The sequence below is a fragment of the Diuraphis noxia genome, unplaced genomic scaffold (genome assembly GCF_037042655.1).
Source record: "Diuraphis noxia isolate RWA-SAM2 unplaced genomic scaffold, SU_Dnox_SAM2 contig0003, whole genome shotgun sequence".
In the NCBI taxonomy this organism is placed as follows: domain Eukaryota; kingdom Metazoa; phylum Arthropoda; class Insecta; order Hemiptera; family Aphididae; genus Diuraphis; species Diuraphis noxia.
Window position 1 is genome coordinate 12,127,868 of NW_028301713.1, and position 17,054 is coordinate 12,144,921.

Below are 17,054 nucleotides of genomic sequence, written 5' to 3' on the forward strand. Positions count from 1 at the left end.
ACGAGTTGCTTTGAATTAACTAATTGTATTTTTTGTTTTGTTTTTACGTGTTGGTATATTTTTTAAAGTATAAAACAATGAGTTGCTAAAAAGTGATTTTACACCGCTTTTATAATAATCATAAATAAAAAGACATAATACCATAACGCTAACATAATAATATAAACTTACGTTGAATGGTTCTCCAAGCAATGAATTAACCGTGCACTGGGCTAACAGTTTCATATTAATCGATGTCTGCAGAGAAAATAATAGAATTTTAACTTAAATTGAATAAACCAACTCCAAAATTTAAAAACTATACTTCTATAAAATATTGAAAGCCTAGATACAGAGATGGGCAAATTTAACTTACATTTTAGTAAAAATATTACGTATTTCTAAAACGAAATAAATAATCTGTACGTAAATATAACGGATATTTCTTAGACAAATAAAAATAAATAATAATGTACTGATCATAACCACATTTTATATTAGGTTTTAGAAGGTAAATTTGTGATGTAGATTTTCATAAAGAAGCTTTATGTATATTTGGTACCAGTTTTATAACATTAAAAAATATATATGCTTACCATTCTTGATAGTGCATTAATCTGAACCAATAACCATTCTGGGCAGTCACCACCCCCACAGAATTTGAATTTCTATATCAAACACAACAAACAATACCCATTATACCATTATAATAACCATTTCAGATATATTAAATTATCCTAAGTGTTGGGACGCGTACAAGCATCTTTATAATCTACAAGAAGCGTAGCTGACAGCGATTAACAAGAAAGTTAGATTAATTATAAGACAGTATAAGTATTGTTTTACTCACCATTGTGACACGTTAATGACAAACGCCGCTGAAAAGGCTACCCAAAGGACCTACGGAAGAAAAATAGGTTATTTCGAAAGTAAACAAATATAATACAGTAATATTGTTTTTTCTTTCTGTTTTTCTTTTTGTTTTTTATTTGGACACATAATAAAATAACATGTCGTAATATTCCTTGTACAAGCCTTGTCGACCCTCTAGTTGAAATTCATGAATAGTAGGGGTGGCAGTGTAATACAATAACCTAAGGGTGTGTATCCAGCGCCATGAACATGATTAAAATGGGAATCGGTACCGATCCCAGAGTTAATCATCGCGATCACCCGGTGTGTCCAAACCAAGGTACGTGTAAATATAATAATGCAAGGGTTATAAAGTCTATAAATACACGTAGCTTCTAAGGAAAGTTGGACATTCGAACTGGACGTCATGGAGCTCATGGACGCAAGAACAAAGTTATACTTAATAAGTGTCGCCTATTTTGTACAGGTTGGTACATCATTTTGACGATAGATTATTTTTATTTGTTATAATTTATGGTGGCAAGGTAGTAGTATGTATATTTTTAATTAGTTACATAAATAAATGTAATGAGCATACCATAACAAACTCTTATTAAACATAATTAAATTGGATATATTTCATATAAATACATTTTAAAGACTAGAAAACAAATTTATTTTTAGAAAATCTCAAAATATAAACTATATTTCTTCACAGAATTAGAATTGAAAAATTACAAAAACCGTTATAAAAAATATAAATGTTGCGTTTAGCTTACATAAACATTACATTATTCAATTTTCAATTAATTTTTTATCAGAATAATTATAAATGTGTTTATAAAGGTACTAATAATTAATCAAATTCAATTGATAGTATTTTTTTTCATAATATGAATGTATTATAATATATGTAAAAGTTATTTATAATAATGATATTTTATAATAATATATAATTATGTATTATATGTTTACGTGCTTACAACAATATTCTGATTCGATAAATAATATATATAAACAAAATATCATAATTTGTAAATTATAGCTGCAGTTTATGTAGTGAATTTTACAAATATTTTTCAATTATTTTTAATTGAGACTATTTTAAAGTTGTAGGTACATAGATTATTCGTAAATATTGCTGGATTGGTTTACTGAGAAGTTATTTATACATAAATTATAATAAAATTAATAATAACAATAATAACATTGTTTATATTAAATTATTGTTTTTCAATAAAACTATTTTGTATGTATACTTGGACTATTTGCCATTTCAGCTGAAAACACACAAGTAAAAAAATGTGTTTTTTTTGTGTTGCTCATAGTAACCATTTCTATTTTAGAATTAAAATAACGATATTTTTTACTAAAAGATTTAGATAAACAATATTATAATTTATGTTTATAGAATGATACTTTATGAAGTATTTCACGAAATAGTAAAAAAAAAAAGATCAATATATCTCTAAAACTTCAAAACAATAATTTATAAAAAACATTTTATTCAATATTCTTTTATATTCTTTGATATTAAATTCAAAAGATGATGAGTAAAGGACACTAAAGGTAATTTAAGTGGTTCTAAATCTAATTTTAATACTCAGGTAAAGTTCATGAAAAATTTCAAAATTGTTATTATTTTAAAATATAAATGTAGATATAATAGGTACTTGCAGGTAGTAAATGAATGAGACTTAAATACAATTTTTTTTGAACCAGACTTTGCTCTTATAACATAGCCCCATAGGTTTAATTCCATTTAATTTTCATAAAATACTATTATACTGTTTCCTCGTATCCACTCCTTCTAACATAAATCCCTGAAATGAGGTAACAACATATACATAGGTAGAGTTTGTGAAAACCGACTCTCATGTTTATTAAACAAGATCCATGACAAAACGTATATTATTGAAGTTTTAAAACGTGACACCGCTGAATGTCTCTGTAGTGAATACTTGAACATTTGGTAAAAAATCCAAATTCGAAATTTTACAGCTTATAAATGGCGACACAAGAACCTCAAGAGCCGATATTAGTGCAGTTTTGGGTGAAAACGACGATCCAAACTTTTGGCCTTCGCGAGGTCGAAGAAATAGCCCGGAACCAAAATTCAAACAATACTTGGAGAGGAAATACAACATGAATACTTTAAATGGTAAAAAATATTGGTCTTATTTTAATAAACATACTTAAATATACAGTTGGGTTTTAAAAACAAAATTATATTCATATTATATGTGTTACTTCTTCAATAAAATAAAATATTTTTATTTATTTTTTCAGTATTAAATAAGATAATTTCAACACAATTATTGTTATTTGAGAGTTTTATTGTAATCGACATTTTTGGACGTGAATTAAAATTAGATAGCATATTGAATGTAAAAAAAAAAACTTTTATTAGAATATCTACAATTATTAGAGCCTCTACAAGTGTAGCGCTTTGAACCTGGAGTACAAGAAATCTTGATAGGAATACTTATCTTATGTTAAATAATATTTTATGATATAAATGTATGTATTAGGTATAATAATATATTAATATATGAACCATAAATCTTTTATGAGACACTTGTATTACTCATAATTTCTTTGTATAGAATCCACAAAAACATTTAGAACAGGGACCTAAAATGTGATGTGGGAGGCCAGGCTACAACTTAAATAATATTCAACAATTAAGATAATAGTAATAATAATAATAATAATAATAATAATTTAGATTTCCAAAAAAAATACTACTTATATATTTATAGGTGTAATATATAAGGCAATTTATTCATAACAGTCATCATATCGGAAAAAAAATTTTAACATAAGAATTATAAGCATAATTTGAAATTATTATAAAACTAAAAACATTATGTATGAAAAAATTTTGTTTATTTGTTGAGGACAATTTAAATTTTTTATTTCATATTCTTCATTAGAATTTTGTAACCAATTGAACGTATAATTAATAAGTATTTAACTAAGTATAGCCATTTAAAGTAAATATGATTGGAGCAGTGGCGTATTTAGGAATTTTGCTAGGGGGGGGGGGATGAAATATATAATAATACATCCTAACACCCATAAATCCGTACATAATATACATTTTTAAAATCCCCTAACTTGTTACCTATTGAGGTTAGTGTGGATCAAGGCAAAATAAAAATTAACACAAATAATATATAAGTACCTAATAGCATTTATTATAAGTTCATACTAGCACCAATCCCGTGTTTAATACGATAAAAAAATAATAATAATAATAATAATAATAATAAAATATATATATATATATAATATATAGTTACAATACAAAATCCAATTTTCTGTTTTTTTGGATGCTCAGTTCATCGATAACCTCATCAGGCATGATTTGTATCGACCGGTGACATGCCAATAAAGCCAACCCATTAAGTCGGTTCTTATAAACAAAGTATATAATAATTACTAATTTATAATTATATTTCAGTATTAAATAAGAAAATTGATAAAATATTTACTTCTGTCATACTATTTCTTAGGTAAGACTTAATCCTCTTCAAACTTGAAAAACATTGGAGTTTGTAGTGGGAAAAAATTTTTTGGGGTATTTTTGGCAGAATTATTCAATAATTTAATATAATAAACATTATCTATTTTGAGTTAAATCATATTAAAGATCATCAATATTATTTAAAAAAAGGCGGGTAAGTCATGGGGGTCACTCTGCTATACAGTAGGTTGGGTTACTGTAATGGATGGAATCAAATTTGAATCCAATGATACTATATCATTGTATACGAAAAACGATTCTGAGCGAAGACGGTTTTCCTGTCTAGGATATATTATAGATTATGAAAAATTTTCAAATCTTAGATATAAAATGAACATTTTTTTTGAATTTCTAGCATAAAATAATTTATGAATTTTCGTAATTTTCGTAATTTTTACGTATGTTGTCAAAATTCTAACTTTGAATGCTTATAAAAAAAAAAAAAATCATGCCTATGTATTCTTAATATTTTTCAACTGCTATTGTTACAATGTGTTAGAAGCCTTGTATTACATTTCAAGCTTTTCTACCCAACAAAGAAATAATTATCGATATTTATAGAAAAAAAAAACTAAAAAAATTAAAATGTCAGTAAACAGCTCAAAACAAATCTAAATATTTTGAAAATTTTATCAAATATAGAAAATGCCTATATAAACATTCAGTGAAAATTTCAAGTATCTGCGGTCATTTGTTTTAGAGTTACACCAAAATAAGATAATCGCTAAATGTGAAATCCAGTGAAAATCCAATGTCGTAAAAATTTAAATTTCAAATGCTCATAAAAATTTAATTTGAATTTCCGGTGGACATTTTTTTTTGTGATAAAAATTGAAAAACTTGTAAGGAATCTCGTATTAAATTTTCAAATCTTAGAATTAAAAAGAACATTTTTTATGAATTTCTAGCTTAAAATAATTTGCGAATTTTTGTGATTTTTACGTATTTTTTCAAAATTCAAACATTGAATGCTTAAAAAAAAATTGTGACTATGTATTCCTTTTATTTTGCAACTGCTATTGTAAAAATATGTGAGGAGCCTTGTATTATATTTTCAAATCTTAGAATTAAAAAGAAAAACTTTTACGAATTTCTATCTAAGATAATTTGAACATTGCCGTAATTTTTACGTATTTAGTCAAAATTTGAACTTTAAATGATTATAAAAAAAAAATCATGCCTACGTATTTTTAATATTTTTTAACTGCTATTGTTACAATGTGTTAGAAGCCTTGTATTAAATTTTCAAGCTTTTCTACCGAACAAATAATTTTTTATCGATATTTATAGAAAAAAAACTAAAAAAGTTGAAAAATTAAAATGTCAGTAATCAGCTCAAAACAAATCTAAATATTTTGAAAATTTTATCAAATATATAAAATGCCTAGGTATATAAACATTCAGTCAAAATTTCAAGTATCTGCAGTCATTGGTTTTAGAGTTACCAAAATAAGGAAATCGCTAGAAGTGAAAATCCAATGTTGTAAAAATTTAAATTTCAAATGCTCATAAAAATTTAATTTGAATTTCCGGTGGACTTTTTATTTGTGATAAAGATTGACAAATTTGTAAGGAATCTTGTTTTTAAATTTTAAATCTTAGATTTAAAAAGAAAATTTTTTATGAATTTTTAGCTTAAAATAATTTGTGAATTTTCGTGATTTTTACGTATTTTTTCAAAATTCAAACTTTGAATGCTTATAAAAAAGAATTGTGACTATGAATTTCTTTTATATTTCAACTGATATTGTAACAATATGTTAAGAGCCTTGTATTACATTTTCAAGATTTTCTACCCAAAAAATAAATTTTTATCGATATTATTTTAAAAAAAACTAATAATGATCGAAAATTTCAAATGCCTATGAATAGTTCAACTTAAGTCGAAAATTTTTGAAAATTTCATGGCGGATAGAATATACTTATAAAAACATTCGGTGAAAATTGTATGTATCAATGGTCATTTGTTTTAAAGTTACATCAAAAACCAAAATCGATTTTGTCGAAAAATGACGTGAAAATGATGTTTTTCCCTTAACTTTTAGTTTGTTTTTCTCGATTATTTAGAAAAGTATTAAGAACTTTTCACTTTTGACCCCCCAAAGTGCCAACTAGATTCACTTTCTGATCGAACGAGGTACTGAAATCAAAAATCGAAGCACTTTTACTGCCCCAAAACGTGATGACAGGCACAAAAAAAAAACACATCATGGTAAAATCAATACATTCATCGCTCCGCTCAGAATCTAAAATCAGTCATTTAAAGTCATATATACTTGATTGTGAAATAACTATATTTATTAAAATATAGGTAACGATTTTATATCAATCTTACTAATCAATTACCTACTTGTAAATTTTAATCAATTTTGGTTAAATTTTAAATGACGTATGGCAATAAAATATATTGGGTTGTAAACTTATGTACCTTAAATAATATGTAGGATATACTGAATATACTGCATACAACGTCAAGTAACTATTGGGATTTGATGTTAAAGGACATTTACAAAAGCCACTTTATGTCGATGAACCAATGTGGCTAACAATTGACAGAAGAGCTGAAGGAGCTGAGGGAGATGATGACTATTTCTGGGTTACAAGAGGACGAAGAGGAAATAGTTGGAAGCATCCGACAGCTGTTGCAAGACTATCAACAAATTCAAATTATCGTTTTAGAGACGAATCTGATAACAAAATTAAGTAAAAACTCGTCGTAACTATTTGACAATAAATTACCATGTAGTGATTTATAATTTCTATAGTAAATTCAAATAAAATGTTTATTGGTTTATTAATTTGTTTTAATTTCAGTGTTTTGCCAAAATATAAAAAACAGCGAAAATTGTCTTGTTTCTTAGCCAATATAACTACAACACGTTCGGAACAAATGACGTCAAAATTAATAGTCTGTGTACCTACATTATATATTTATTATTTTTGAACAGTTTAACGGCGTATGAACTCATAAAACGATACAAAAATAACCCGTTGAAATAATAATAATCGTATAAAACCTTAAAAAGTATAAAACAATATTACCATACTTTTATTAGAATATAAGAGTGTGTATATGAGCATTGCAATAAAAATAAATGGCAATGCGTGTGACACCACGTCACGCCTACTTGTTGCAAATAAGAAATATAGCGCCACCCATCGTATTCGGGGAGTATATATCCTTAAGCGCTCTCTTGATATCCATCCTTTTAAAAGCTGGTCTTGTAGTGGTGATTACTGTAGCCGTAGGGATCCCAACGCAATAATACAGGTAAGATATAACTAATATACATATAATATAAAACAATTCACAATATTTGTTTCAATTTTAATCTTAAATAGTTCTCCAGTTTTTTTATTTTTTATTTAAAATTTTCAAACCTCACTAGGTACCTATCTGATTAAAATAATATTGATATTTAGCCTAAAACCTTTAAAATATTCTTGTTAAATCTAAAATATAACTGAATACATGAAAAATTAATATACTATAGTCAATATCCATTAATTATATTTTAATAATAGCCTATAATGTAAAAATGTTACCTAATTATTTTTTATAATAAAAAAAAATTATTAGATATCAATCTATTTATAATAAATATCGGTTTACTGTTGTGTTAATAATAAATATCCGATGGATTACACTATGTAATGTAAAATACTTTGTGCATGGATTTAATATTATATATAAATAATTTAAACCAATAGCGAAGGAAAAAATATTTTATACATTTTAAATTAAGTTCATTAATAGTAAGTACTTATTGAAAAAAAAGAAATTAATTAAGATTTTTTCAGGATTAAAGGCCTAATCAAAGTAATAATTTTAATGTTTAGAATATGATTAAGTAATAAATAAAAGCTAATTTTGTTTGCATTAATGTAATAAAACATTAAATATACAACGTGAATTAACTTATTGGCAATACTTAACTTGTTTTCATAATTATCAGCCTTTTTTAAGTTATAAGTAGAGGTCGGATTTATATTCTCTTAAAATCCTTAAAATATGATGTTTTTATGTCGCATAAATTAGGCAATATATTATCTTAATATTCTTTTAAAATACCAGATATATGATGTTTTATGTCCTTAAATATGCAAAATATTCTTTTAATATAAAAAAAAAATTCAGTTTAAATTTATTTTAGCTAACGAAATAATCTACGTGCTATCGCAATCGATAAGGAATACCTGGAGATTAATTTTTATTAAAATCCAAAAATTAATTATTTATAAACTGAATTATTTAGTGAACATTATGCCTATCAAAGTGTTGATATACGTGAAATATATTCATTATATGCCGATATTACAAATGTATTCTCAAATATTCTCTAACGTGATTCTCTAGCCCATAAAATATGCTTTTTTATGCAGAATAAATTTTTTTCTATGAATTCTGTGTTTCATGAATCGTAAAGATTTCTCACTCCAACTTAACTGCATAGACTAGAAACAAATATGTAAAATCATAGAAATCCGACCTCTAGTTATAAGATTTTAAAATAGCTGATTCATAATTTGATAAACATCTTGAATGTAAATGATCACTAGAAAACTAGATGCGTAAGAAAAAAAATTCATAAATAATATCATATTTAACAACATTAAAACTAACCAAAAAACTAGCAATTAAAAAGTTTAGAAACTTATATATTTATCTATTACAAATATTAATAAAATTAGGTTTTTTTTTATATATATTAAATATATTTTATGTATCGTAAATCAAATGATTTATATAAAAATATATAAAGTACTACCTCAAATTTTGAAAATTGATAAAAATGTATATAGTGATTATCATTAATGAATTTTCGATATCTATACCTATAAAATTAAAGAAAATAATACCAAAATTTAGATTTTTTAATTCCCTCATGAATAATTTTATCGAAGTTAAATAGGTTACTCATAAAGTAGCTATTATTTGAAAAAGTCATTGATAAAAAAGGATGATTGGATGACCTAAAAATTTTTAAAAATATTTTCTATTGTGTATTTATTGTAGTACGTATCATAATATATTAGTTTAAAATATTTGTTAAATAATATGCGTATAATAAATATTATAAAACTAAAATAGTTAGGTGGATATATCCTATAGGTAGTAGGTAGTTTCTAATTTAGATTTTTAAATGTTGAATTCAATACATTCACGTAGCCGAAACATTTAATAAAAAAAAATATAAAAACGTACAGAGAATCCATTTTTTTAATGTCCGATGATTTTTTATATCGATTAATTTTATCTATAAACTTTAATTATATATGATAATTTTTTATTTTATTACGAATTATTCAAACTTTAATTGTTTTTACGTTTCTATAAAAGTAGTTTTGTTCCTAAACAATACTTATGTTTTAAAACATAAACATGGACATCTTTCATAGTTTAACTATTTCGGAACAGGAAAATTAATATGGGTTTTGTCAAAGTTTTTGATTAAATGAGTTGAGTCAAGTCAAGACAGGATCGTAGAAGTCTTTATATAAACTTTGCAATGACATGATGATTGCAGTAAAATTAGCAAGTTTGCAGATAAAGTTGAAGATATGAAACAAATTATTCAAAGTATCTACATAAACAACTGCGTATAATACAATACGCGCGGACATACGATTCTCTGTTCTCAAATGAGTCAAATATATTAATAAATTTATTCTATAGGTACCTACCTTTTTTTTTTACGTTCAAAAAACCAGGAACGGGTGGGAAATTTTTAGCACAATACTGCCACCCGGTATTCTATAGGTACCTACAGTGGCGTATATAGAAATTAATTTCAGGGGGGGGGGGGAGTTAAAAAAATTTATCTACCTAATCAATATTATAAACTAACTTTATTTTAATAATTATAGACATTAAATTAAATTGTAGGGGATGGCCACGATCGTCATCTGTTGTCAGAATGTTTTTTTATCAAAAAAATAAAATAAAATAACAAAATCAAATATTTTAAAAGCATAAATATTAAATATATTATAAAAATTCGCCTACGCGCCAGACTAGACGGGGACTGAATAATAATATAATATCAAAAGTTATTCATCGGCATTGACGTTGTGATTGATTCACGCCGATAACGATTCAGTATGAAACTATAAATAACATAATAATAAAAAATTATATATTAGCATATTAAATAAGTGGTTGTCGCGTGGTCGGCCCGACGCACGGTGAAAACGCAAACAGAGAATATGATACACGATATAATAATAATAATAATATCACTACAGAATAAAACACATAGGTATATTATATATTTATATAAGTTAAATTCTTAAATTAAAGGACAAAATCTAATTTTCGAGGCAGATTTGCGAAATCATTTATAACTTCTTGAGTGTCTATTGAAATACTTCGATGAATTGACATGACTAATCCTGTCACGGCTACTTTTTTATTAAAAAAATGTAAAATTGAAGGTTGTGATGCCATATTTAATAATTAATATTTTGTTACACATGCAACACTTACCGAAACAACCGACGTTCGAAAACCAACTAAATTTTGTTTGTCCGGTTCACTCCCCCCCCCCTATATACGCCACTGGGTACCTATATACCTATATAAGATGATATGAAAGAATAAGTAAGATATGTTTATTTAGTAAAAACAAAATATGTTTTATTTAAATATATAACACACATAGATAGGTACCTACCCAGTGCCGGATAAACAAGGTATCGGCCCGCCAAGTTTTAGTTTTTTAACCAGCCCTAAAAGGGGCCTTTTTCAAATAAAAATGTATAAATTGATCTATATTTGACGTAGCACACAGAGTTAAATAAATGTATTCAAATTTGTGTTATGAAATAATTGCCCAAACACTTACGATCGACATTTTTTTTGAGCAGCCCGCCGAGATTTTCTCGGTAGCTCGCCTAACCAATCCGGCCCTGTACCTACCTAATTATATATATCTGATTATTATATTTCTATTCTGCACTCTTTTAGTTCACAGCAGGCGAATAGTTAGCCAAATTTCGTACAAACTAAGAAAGGATGGTTCGAATTTAAGCTTTTACAAACTTTAACTGAATCTCAATCAGCTTTCAACCTCATAATAATGTAACAATAACAAATTTTAAAATATTATAGAAGTAAAACAGTTCTTATACTTATACTTATGCATATAGTTTTTAGCCCATATTTGGTGATATTCAAACTCGTAAAAAATTATCAGATAAGATTTTTTAGATTTTCTAAAAACATCATTAAGTCTATAATAATCCAAAATTCTAACTTATACTAAAAACATATAAACCATATCTATCAATTAATAATATCACCATGTAATATTTTTCAAAGCATTTTGAAAGTAAGTTACACTTTAAGTACCTAAAAAGGTTAGATTTTTTAATAAAGTATGCTAAAATATTTTTTCAATATTTTTTACTTCAACTGAGTATTACCATAACGTCAGATTTTCCAGAAAACTATGGGTATTGAGTAATTTTAAAAATGATTTGCTAATAATTTTATAGTATTATTTGTGTCCCATTGCCAATGTGTAGAATGGTCTACGAAGTGTTTGGAACACTCTTCAGCAACAAGTGATTACTTAAAAAAAAATGTATAAATAATAAATATAAGTTATATACAAAATTCAGAAATAAATTATTTTGATTATTGAATATTAACAATATTTGTTAAATATATTTTGGATAATGATATTAATAATTGAGGAAAAAGCAATCTATATTTTTATAAACTTAGTAGTAGTTTCACAATTTGCCATTTGGTAATATTATGACTTATTATGAGATGCTAAAATTTATTAAGCATAATAAATTTATATTAGGTATGATATTCTAATCAATATTTAATTTAACATCAATATTCAAAATTAAAATCGTCTATATGATTATTTTTATTGCTTTAACATATTCGCGTTCCTAAACAATTACGAAACATTCAAATGTATTTGTATCTTAATAAAAATACAATGCATATAATGTATATTGTACATTAAATTTTAAATTGTTAAATAATTTGTAATCGTAATAGAGTATTAATTAAAACTAAGTGATCAAATAATATTATTTTTAATTGAATATTATTTTACTTTACTAAATATCTAAATATCAAGTATAATCTTCAAGGATCATGATACAAAATATTAATAGATGCACAGCAACGGTAATGATTAAACCGTAAAGGAAAGGTTAGATTAAGTTAGACGTTAGTTACACGTTTAACTACATCAAAAAGTAATTTACGTTAAAGTGGGAAAAGTAGCAATATTTATATTTAAGCTAAATAGTTATACAAGTAAAGAATAATTTAAATAAATAATCAACGGATTATTTGTTTTATGTTGTATTTTTGTAGTACCTATGTGTATTTTTCTATTTAAATGTATAAGTAACACTTGAACTTGTTCTTGAAGTTAATCAAGATATAATAAATTTAAATAATAATACGTAGTAACAAATAAAATAAAATTGTATAATAGGTATAGTCGTGATATTTTAAATGCTTTTAAAGTAATTATATAATAATAATAAGTTAAGTGATACCATAATATAAATAGTCCTATCAATATTACCATAATAATAATGAAAATGAAAATATTATATTACTAGTATCCCATTTTTCCCGGGTTATCAGGAGTTATTGATTTAAGAACTCATGTCCCAGTATCCCGAAATTTAACTTAAATTATAACTTGTTGTCGCGGAACATATAAAAATTTAATTTGGTCATCCTATACTACAAGTCCTATAAAATATAAACTATACCTACATGCTAGAAAATAAAAAAAAATTAACATACATGAATAGGTGTATAAAAAACAATAATGTTATATTATTATTTATAAATTATGCTGTTGATTGATTTATAGTTTTTTTTTATATAACTTAAATACGGCAGAAATATTTACCGAATACCTAACATGTTTTTATTACTAAATCATAAACAAAAATAATTTAGAGTTTTATTGTATTTCCTGTTTTAAGTAAAAAATATTTGCTAATTTCTTAAGTTTTTTAGATTTTCATCAGTGCCTATATGTACTGTCACATAATTTAAAAAAGTAAAACTTTTAGTTTATACAAATTAATAATGTATAACTTAAAACAAAAGTAAATAATATATTATAAACATAGATTGAAACTAGTTTTGTTCATAAATTAATATTATGTAAAATTGACGAGTTATATAAGAAAACAATTTTTCAATTTTAAATCATTCATCAATTTTCTGAACGTAGAAAATTAACTACCTGTCCACATAGTCTCCAATGACCAAAAAAGGTGAGACGCGTCAGCAAAAAATATCCTTGTTAAATCTACACCAGAGGGAATAAAAAAGATCCTTTCGTTCACAAATCCGTTTTATTATTGTATGCATCCGTAAAACATATAAACATATAATATAAATTTAAAAAAATACATAATATATATGTATGAATGTGTGTATGTGTAACAAACTAACAAATTGTTACTAACAATAGTTAAATAGCAAGACTTCAATATCCCTAACAACCTGTACGAAGCAATTGATCAATTTCCAAACATAATTTTATACCTTGAAAAAATTGAATTATACAACTCCACGTGACATAGTAAAAATGTAATACTCGTTAAAGCTAATAACCTATGTAGTTGATGCTTAACCAATAAAGAAAAAATATAGCTAACAAAAATGAATACACCTTTTGATTTAAAAATTATATTATTGTAATAAGCACTTAGTCTATATTTTTAACTTAAAAACAGTCATATTACGTTAAAATAAATTAATTGTTTTGAAAAAAATAGTTTTTGTTTTGATTTTAATCTATTATGAAGACAGTAAGTTCATAGTTAAACTATTAAATATCTCTTTATTGCTCAGAATAAAAAACGAAATCATGTATTTATAAGTGGCAAGAATAGCCTATAAGTGTGTACTCAGTATCAGTGTATACTCATTGTCTCAAAAAATTTCAAAATTTTGGAAAATATTGTTTTACGTGATTTGAAGTTGTTGTAAAATAAATTGTTAAGAGGCTGTCAGCGCACTGTTTATTTTCTATCTCTGTGCTCAACATAGATAAAACACATTTACGCAGAATCACCCATTAGTCATTACAAAAACGACAGTGAATAATATGTTATTATTGTAAGGATATGAGTGTATCGTTTTATCTAAATATTGTCTCAAAACAATCTTAACATTATTTAAATTTGCAAATAGGTACTTTTTTTTTAAGTCGAATACAAGGTCGAATACTCGAATAATAATAAAAAACACTCGAATCTATAATTTTTGTTTAAGTGATTTTACTCCAAGATTACTCAAAAATCATAAAAATAGTTTAAGGTGAAAACATTTTATCTATGTTGCACGTTGGTCTGAAAGAGATAACAAATATTGAGCTATCATCCTCTTAAAAGAAAAATTATATTTTTTGTCGTTATAGTTTTTAATACGACACATTTTTAATTAGATATTTCTAAGTAATATTTTTTTTTCTGAAAATGTTGACATAAAAATAGAATTTCAAACTAGAAGTCAATTATTATAACTATAATTCGATATTTGTAATATTTAAAATTTTAATGAGTGGAATAGTGGGCCAACATCTTTATAGGAACCCTTAGTGGATCTACGGTACTTACGGTACTTATATAACAGCACCACTCCACTCCGTTCATCTAAACTGAAAATTAACCACTTGTTCTAAATTTAATTTTAATTTATCAAAATTCTCAGAAAAATAATCTTTTATTTTTTATACATAAAATTATGTATAAAAATTCCAACGTTAATGCTTTTTGAGATATTGAATGCTTACTGGTAAAATAATCACGCATTCACGCTCCATACATTGAAATTATCTAAAAATGTTTAAGGATACCTACCTTGTTTTAAAATCTAATAAATAGCTAAACTGAATTTACGCTAAAATCGTTGATGATTATTGAAATTATTAATAACTGTTTGTAAAACCTATGTTTCAGCATGGTAAAAATTGGTTTACCCTGGTTGTTTCTGGTTCTAATGAAACTCACTAACCGAGAAATCAAGTCCGATGAGATTATATCCTTTCAAGAAGTGTATGATATATGTCAAGTAGAACCTAACACCGATATATGCGATCTACTGGAAAAATCTTCAAGTCTAGTTGACCTAAACAAATTGGATTCACCAGAAAAACGCCGACAGAAGACAGTGTTTTCTAGTTGGGGTGGAAAAAGACAAAGCACTTATCCGTATGGGGGAAAACGTCCTGCGTTTTCCAGCTGGGGAGGAAAACGAGCTTCGGATAAACACGGTCGACCTAAACAAACATTTTCTAGTTGGGGCGGAAAAAGAAGTGATGATGATGGTTATGATAATGGAGAAATATTTGAACACCAGATGGATAAAAGGGAACTTAATGGGATTAAACAAGATAAAAACAATTATAGAAATAAAATGACCAAAGGAATTCATGCATTGTTTACTATTTTCTCCGACTGGTCAAGAGATCCAGAAGAAAAAAAAGGAATTCGATACTCTGGAATTAAGAGTATGAGGAGAAGTTACGATTTTTTTCCATGGGGTGGAAAACGATCTACCGGTGATGCTAAATAAATATGTTTTTATTGATAGTTGATGATAGGCGCGTTCAATTTTGTCAAATTTTACTATAAAAACAAAGATAATTTAATCCTAATCTTACTTAAGTGATGATAAGCTTACTTGGGTAGTATTAAATTGGTAGAAGCGTATATGTATTATCAAAATAAACATATTTGTAATTAGATGACGGAATGTAGTTATTGTTCTATATTGTTTTACATTAAGTCAATATTTTGATTTATATTATGTTGTTACACTATTTAAAGAATCTAAGAGATTTTGAAATAAAAATCAATCTTCAATTTATATTAGTATATATGTGATTATTGATAAATGTAATTTTCTATGTATCTACAATTAATGCAGGTAATTATATTGATCAATATTGATCAAGATTCATACTTCGCAACACCTTTAAGGTTTAAAAATCAAAAATTTAGCTTCAATAATTATCACAAGTATCATGTACCTACTTATATAATGTATTCGTTAAATTGAATCTTAATTTTATGTAATATAAAATTTAATAATAAAACGGTTTGGTAAACTGATTTTTGAGGGAGTCCTATTAAAACTATTAATAGGTGAATAATGTTAAAAAATTATAAAAATAAATAAAGCACATACAATTTAAACAGTACTAAAAAGAATGAGGAAAATTCTTCTTACATCTAAAAACAATTAAGCTCCTCAAAAATCACTGACAAATATAATTTTGTAGCTAATAACAGTATTAACACAGTAACACACTAATATTACCAAATTTTGCAATTTACTAATTATATAATCCAATAAATAACATAGTTATAGTATTTTCGATAATATAATGTACAATATATAACTATTTTGTATTAATTCACCTCCAATGGCATAACAAAAAATTTCATTTGGGAAAAAGAGCAATTAAATTTATTTATACATTTTTAACCCAATTTTAAATTGCGATAAACATCAATATGTTTGTTAGCAATAGACTCCTTGGCCCCTATCCATTGACAATGCTCTCATTTCCCCTTTCTTTTTGGCATCATAAGAAAGCTTGACAAACCACAGGTTATGTATGATAGTCTATTTAATAGAGATAGATTACTCTATAGTCTATAGCCAAATACTTTGATTAAATTTAAT

At 25.4% G+C, this 17,054-nt stretch overlaps 3 protein-coding genes across 5 annotated transcripts in view; 2 read left to right on the forward strand and 1 right to left on the reverse strand.

Annotated features, from left to right (window-relative positions):
- The window catches only part of LOC107161926 (COMM domain-containing protein 4), a 31,844-nt gene that overhangs the window by 10,939 nt on the left and 3,851 nt on the right, over window positions 1-17,054 (reverse strand). For 2 of the 3 annotated variants that reach the window (XM_089224857.1, XM_015508546.2), the window contains exons 2-4: window positions 830-879; window positions 576-647; window positions 172-237 (exon numbers count right to left, since the gene is read on the reverse strand). In XM_089224857.1, the coding sequence (XP_089080983.1) occupies window positions 172-237; window positions 576-647; window positions 830-832 (141 nt within the window). In that variant the 5' untranslated portion in view covers window positions 833-879. The remainder of the gene's footprint in view (window positions 1-171; window positions 238-575; window positions 648-829; window positions 880-17,054) is intronic. The other variant, XM_089224858.1, reaches the window with a different exon arrangement.
- LOC107161927 (uncharacterized) lies at window positions 1,159-7,158 on the forward strand. The gene is made up of 3 exons (XM_015508547.2): window positions 1,159-1,318; window positions 2,833-2,992; window positions 6,862-7,158. The coding sequence occupies exons 1-3, from the start codon at window positions 1,259-1,261 to the stop codon at window positions 7,065-7,067; spliced, it is 426 nt and encodes a 141-aa protein (XP_015364033.1). The 5' UTR covers window positions 1,159-1,258; the 3' UTR covers window positions 7,068-7,158.
- LOC107161925 (uncharacterized) lies at window positions 7,522-16,232 on the forward strand. The gene is made up of 2 exons (XM_015508545.2): window positions 7,522-7,631; window positions 15,323-16,232. Exon 2 carries the CDS (start codon window positions 15,324-15,326, stop codon window positions 15,936-15,938), a length of 615 nt encoding a protein of 204 aa, XP_015364031.1. The 5' UTR covers window positions 7,522-7,631; window position 15,323; the 3' UTR covers window positions 15,939-16,232.

Bases quoted from the DNA above. Each gene is read 5' to 3' on its own strand.
- LOC107161925 (XM_015508545.2), top strand. From the start codon at position 15,324: ATGGTAAAAATTGGTTTACCCTGGTTGTTTCTGGTTCTAATGAAACTC.
- LOC107161927 (XM_015508547.2), top strand. From the start codon at position 1,259: ATGGAGCTCATGGACGCAAGAACAAAGTTATACTTAATAAGTGTCGCC. The intron at 1,319-2,832 runs GTTGGTACATCA...GAAATTTTACAG, and splicing joins GTGTCGCCTATTTTGTACAG to CTTATAAATGGCGACACAAG. The intron at 2,993-6,861 runs GTAAAAAATATT...TTGATGTTAAAG, and splicing joins CAACATGAATACTTTAAATG to GACATTTACAAAAGCCACTT.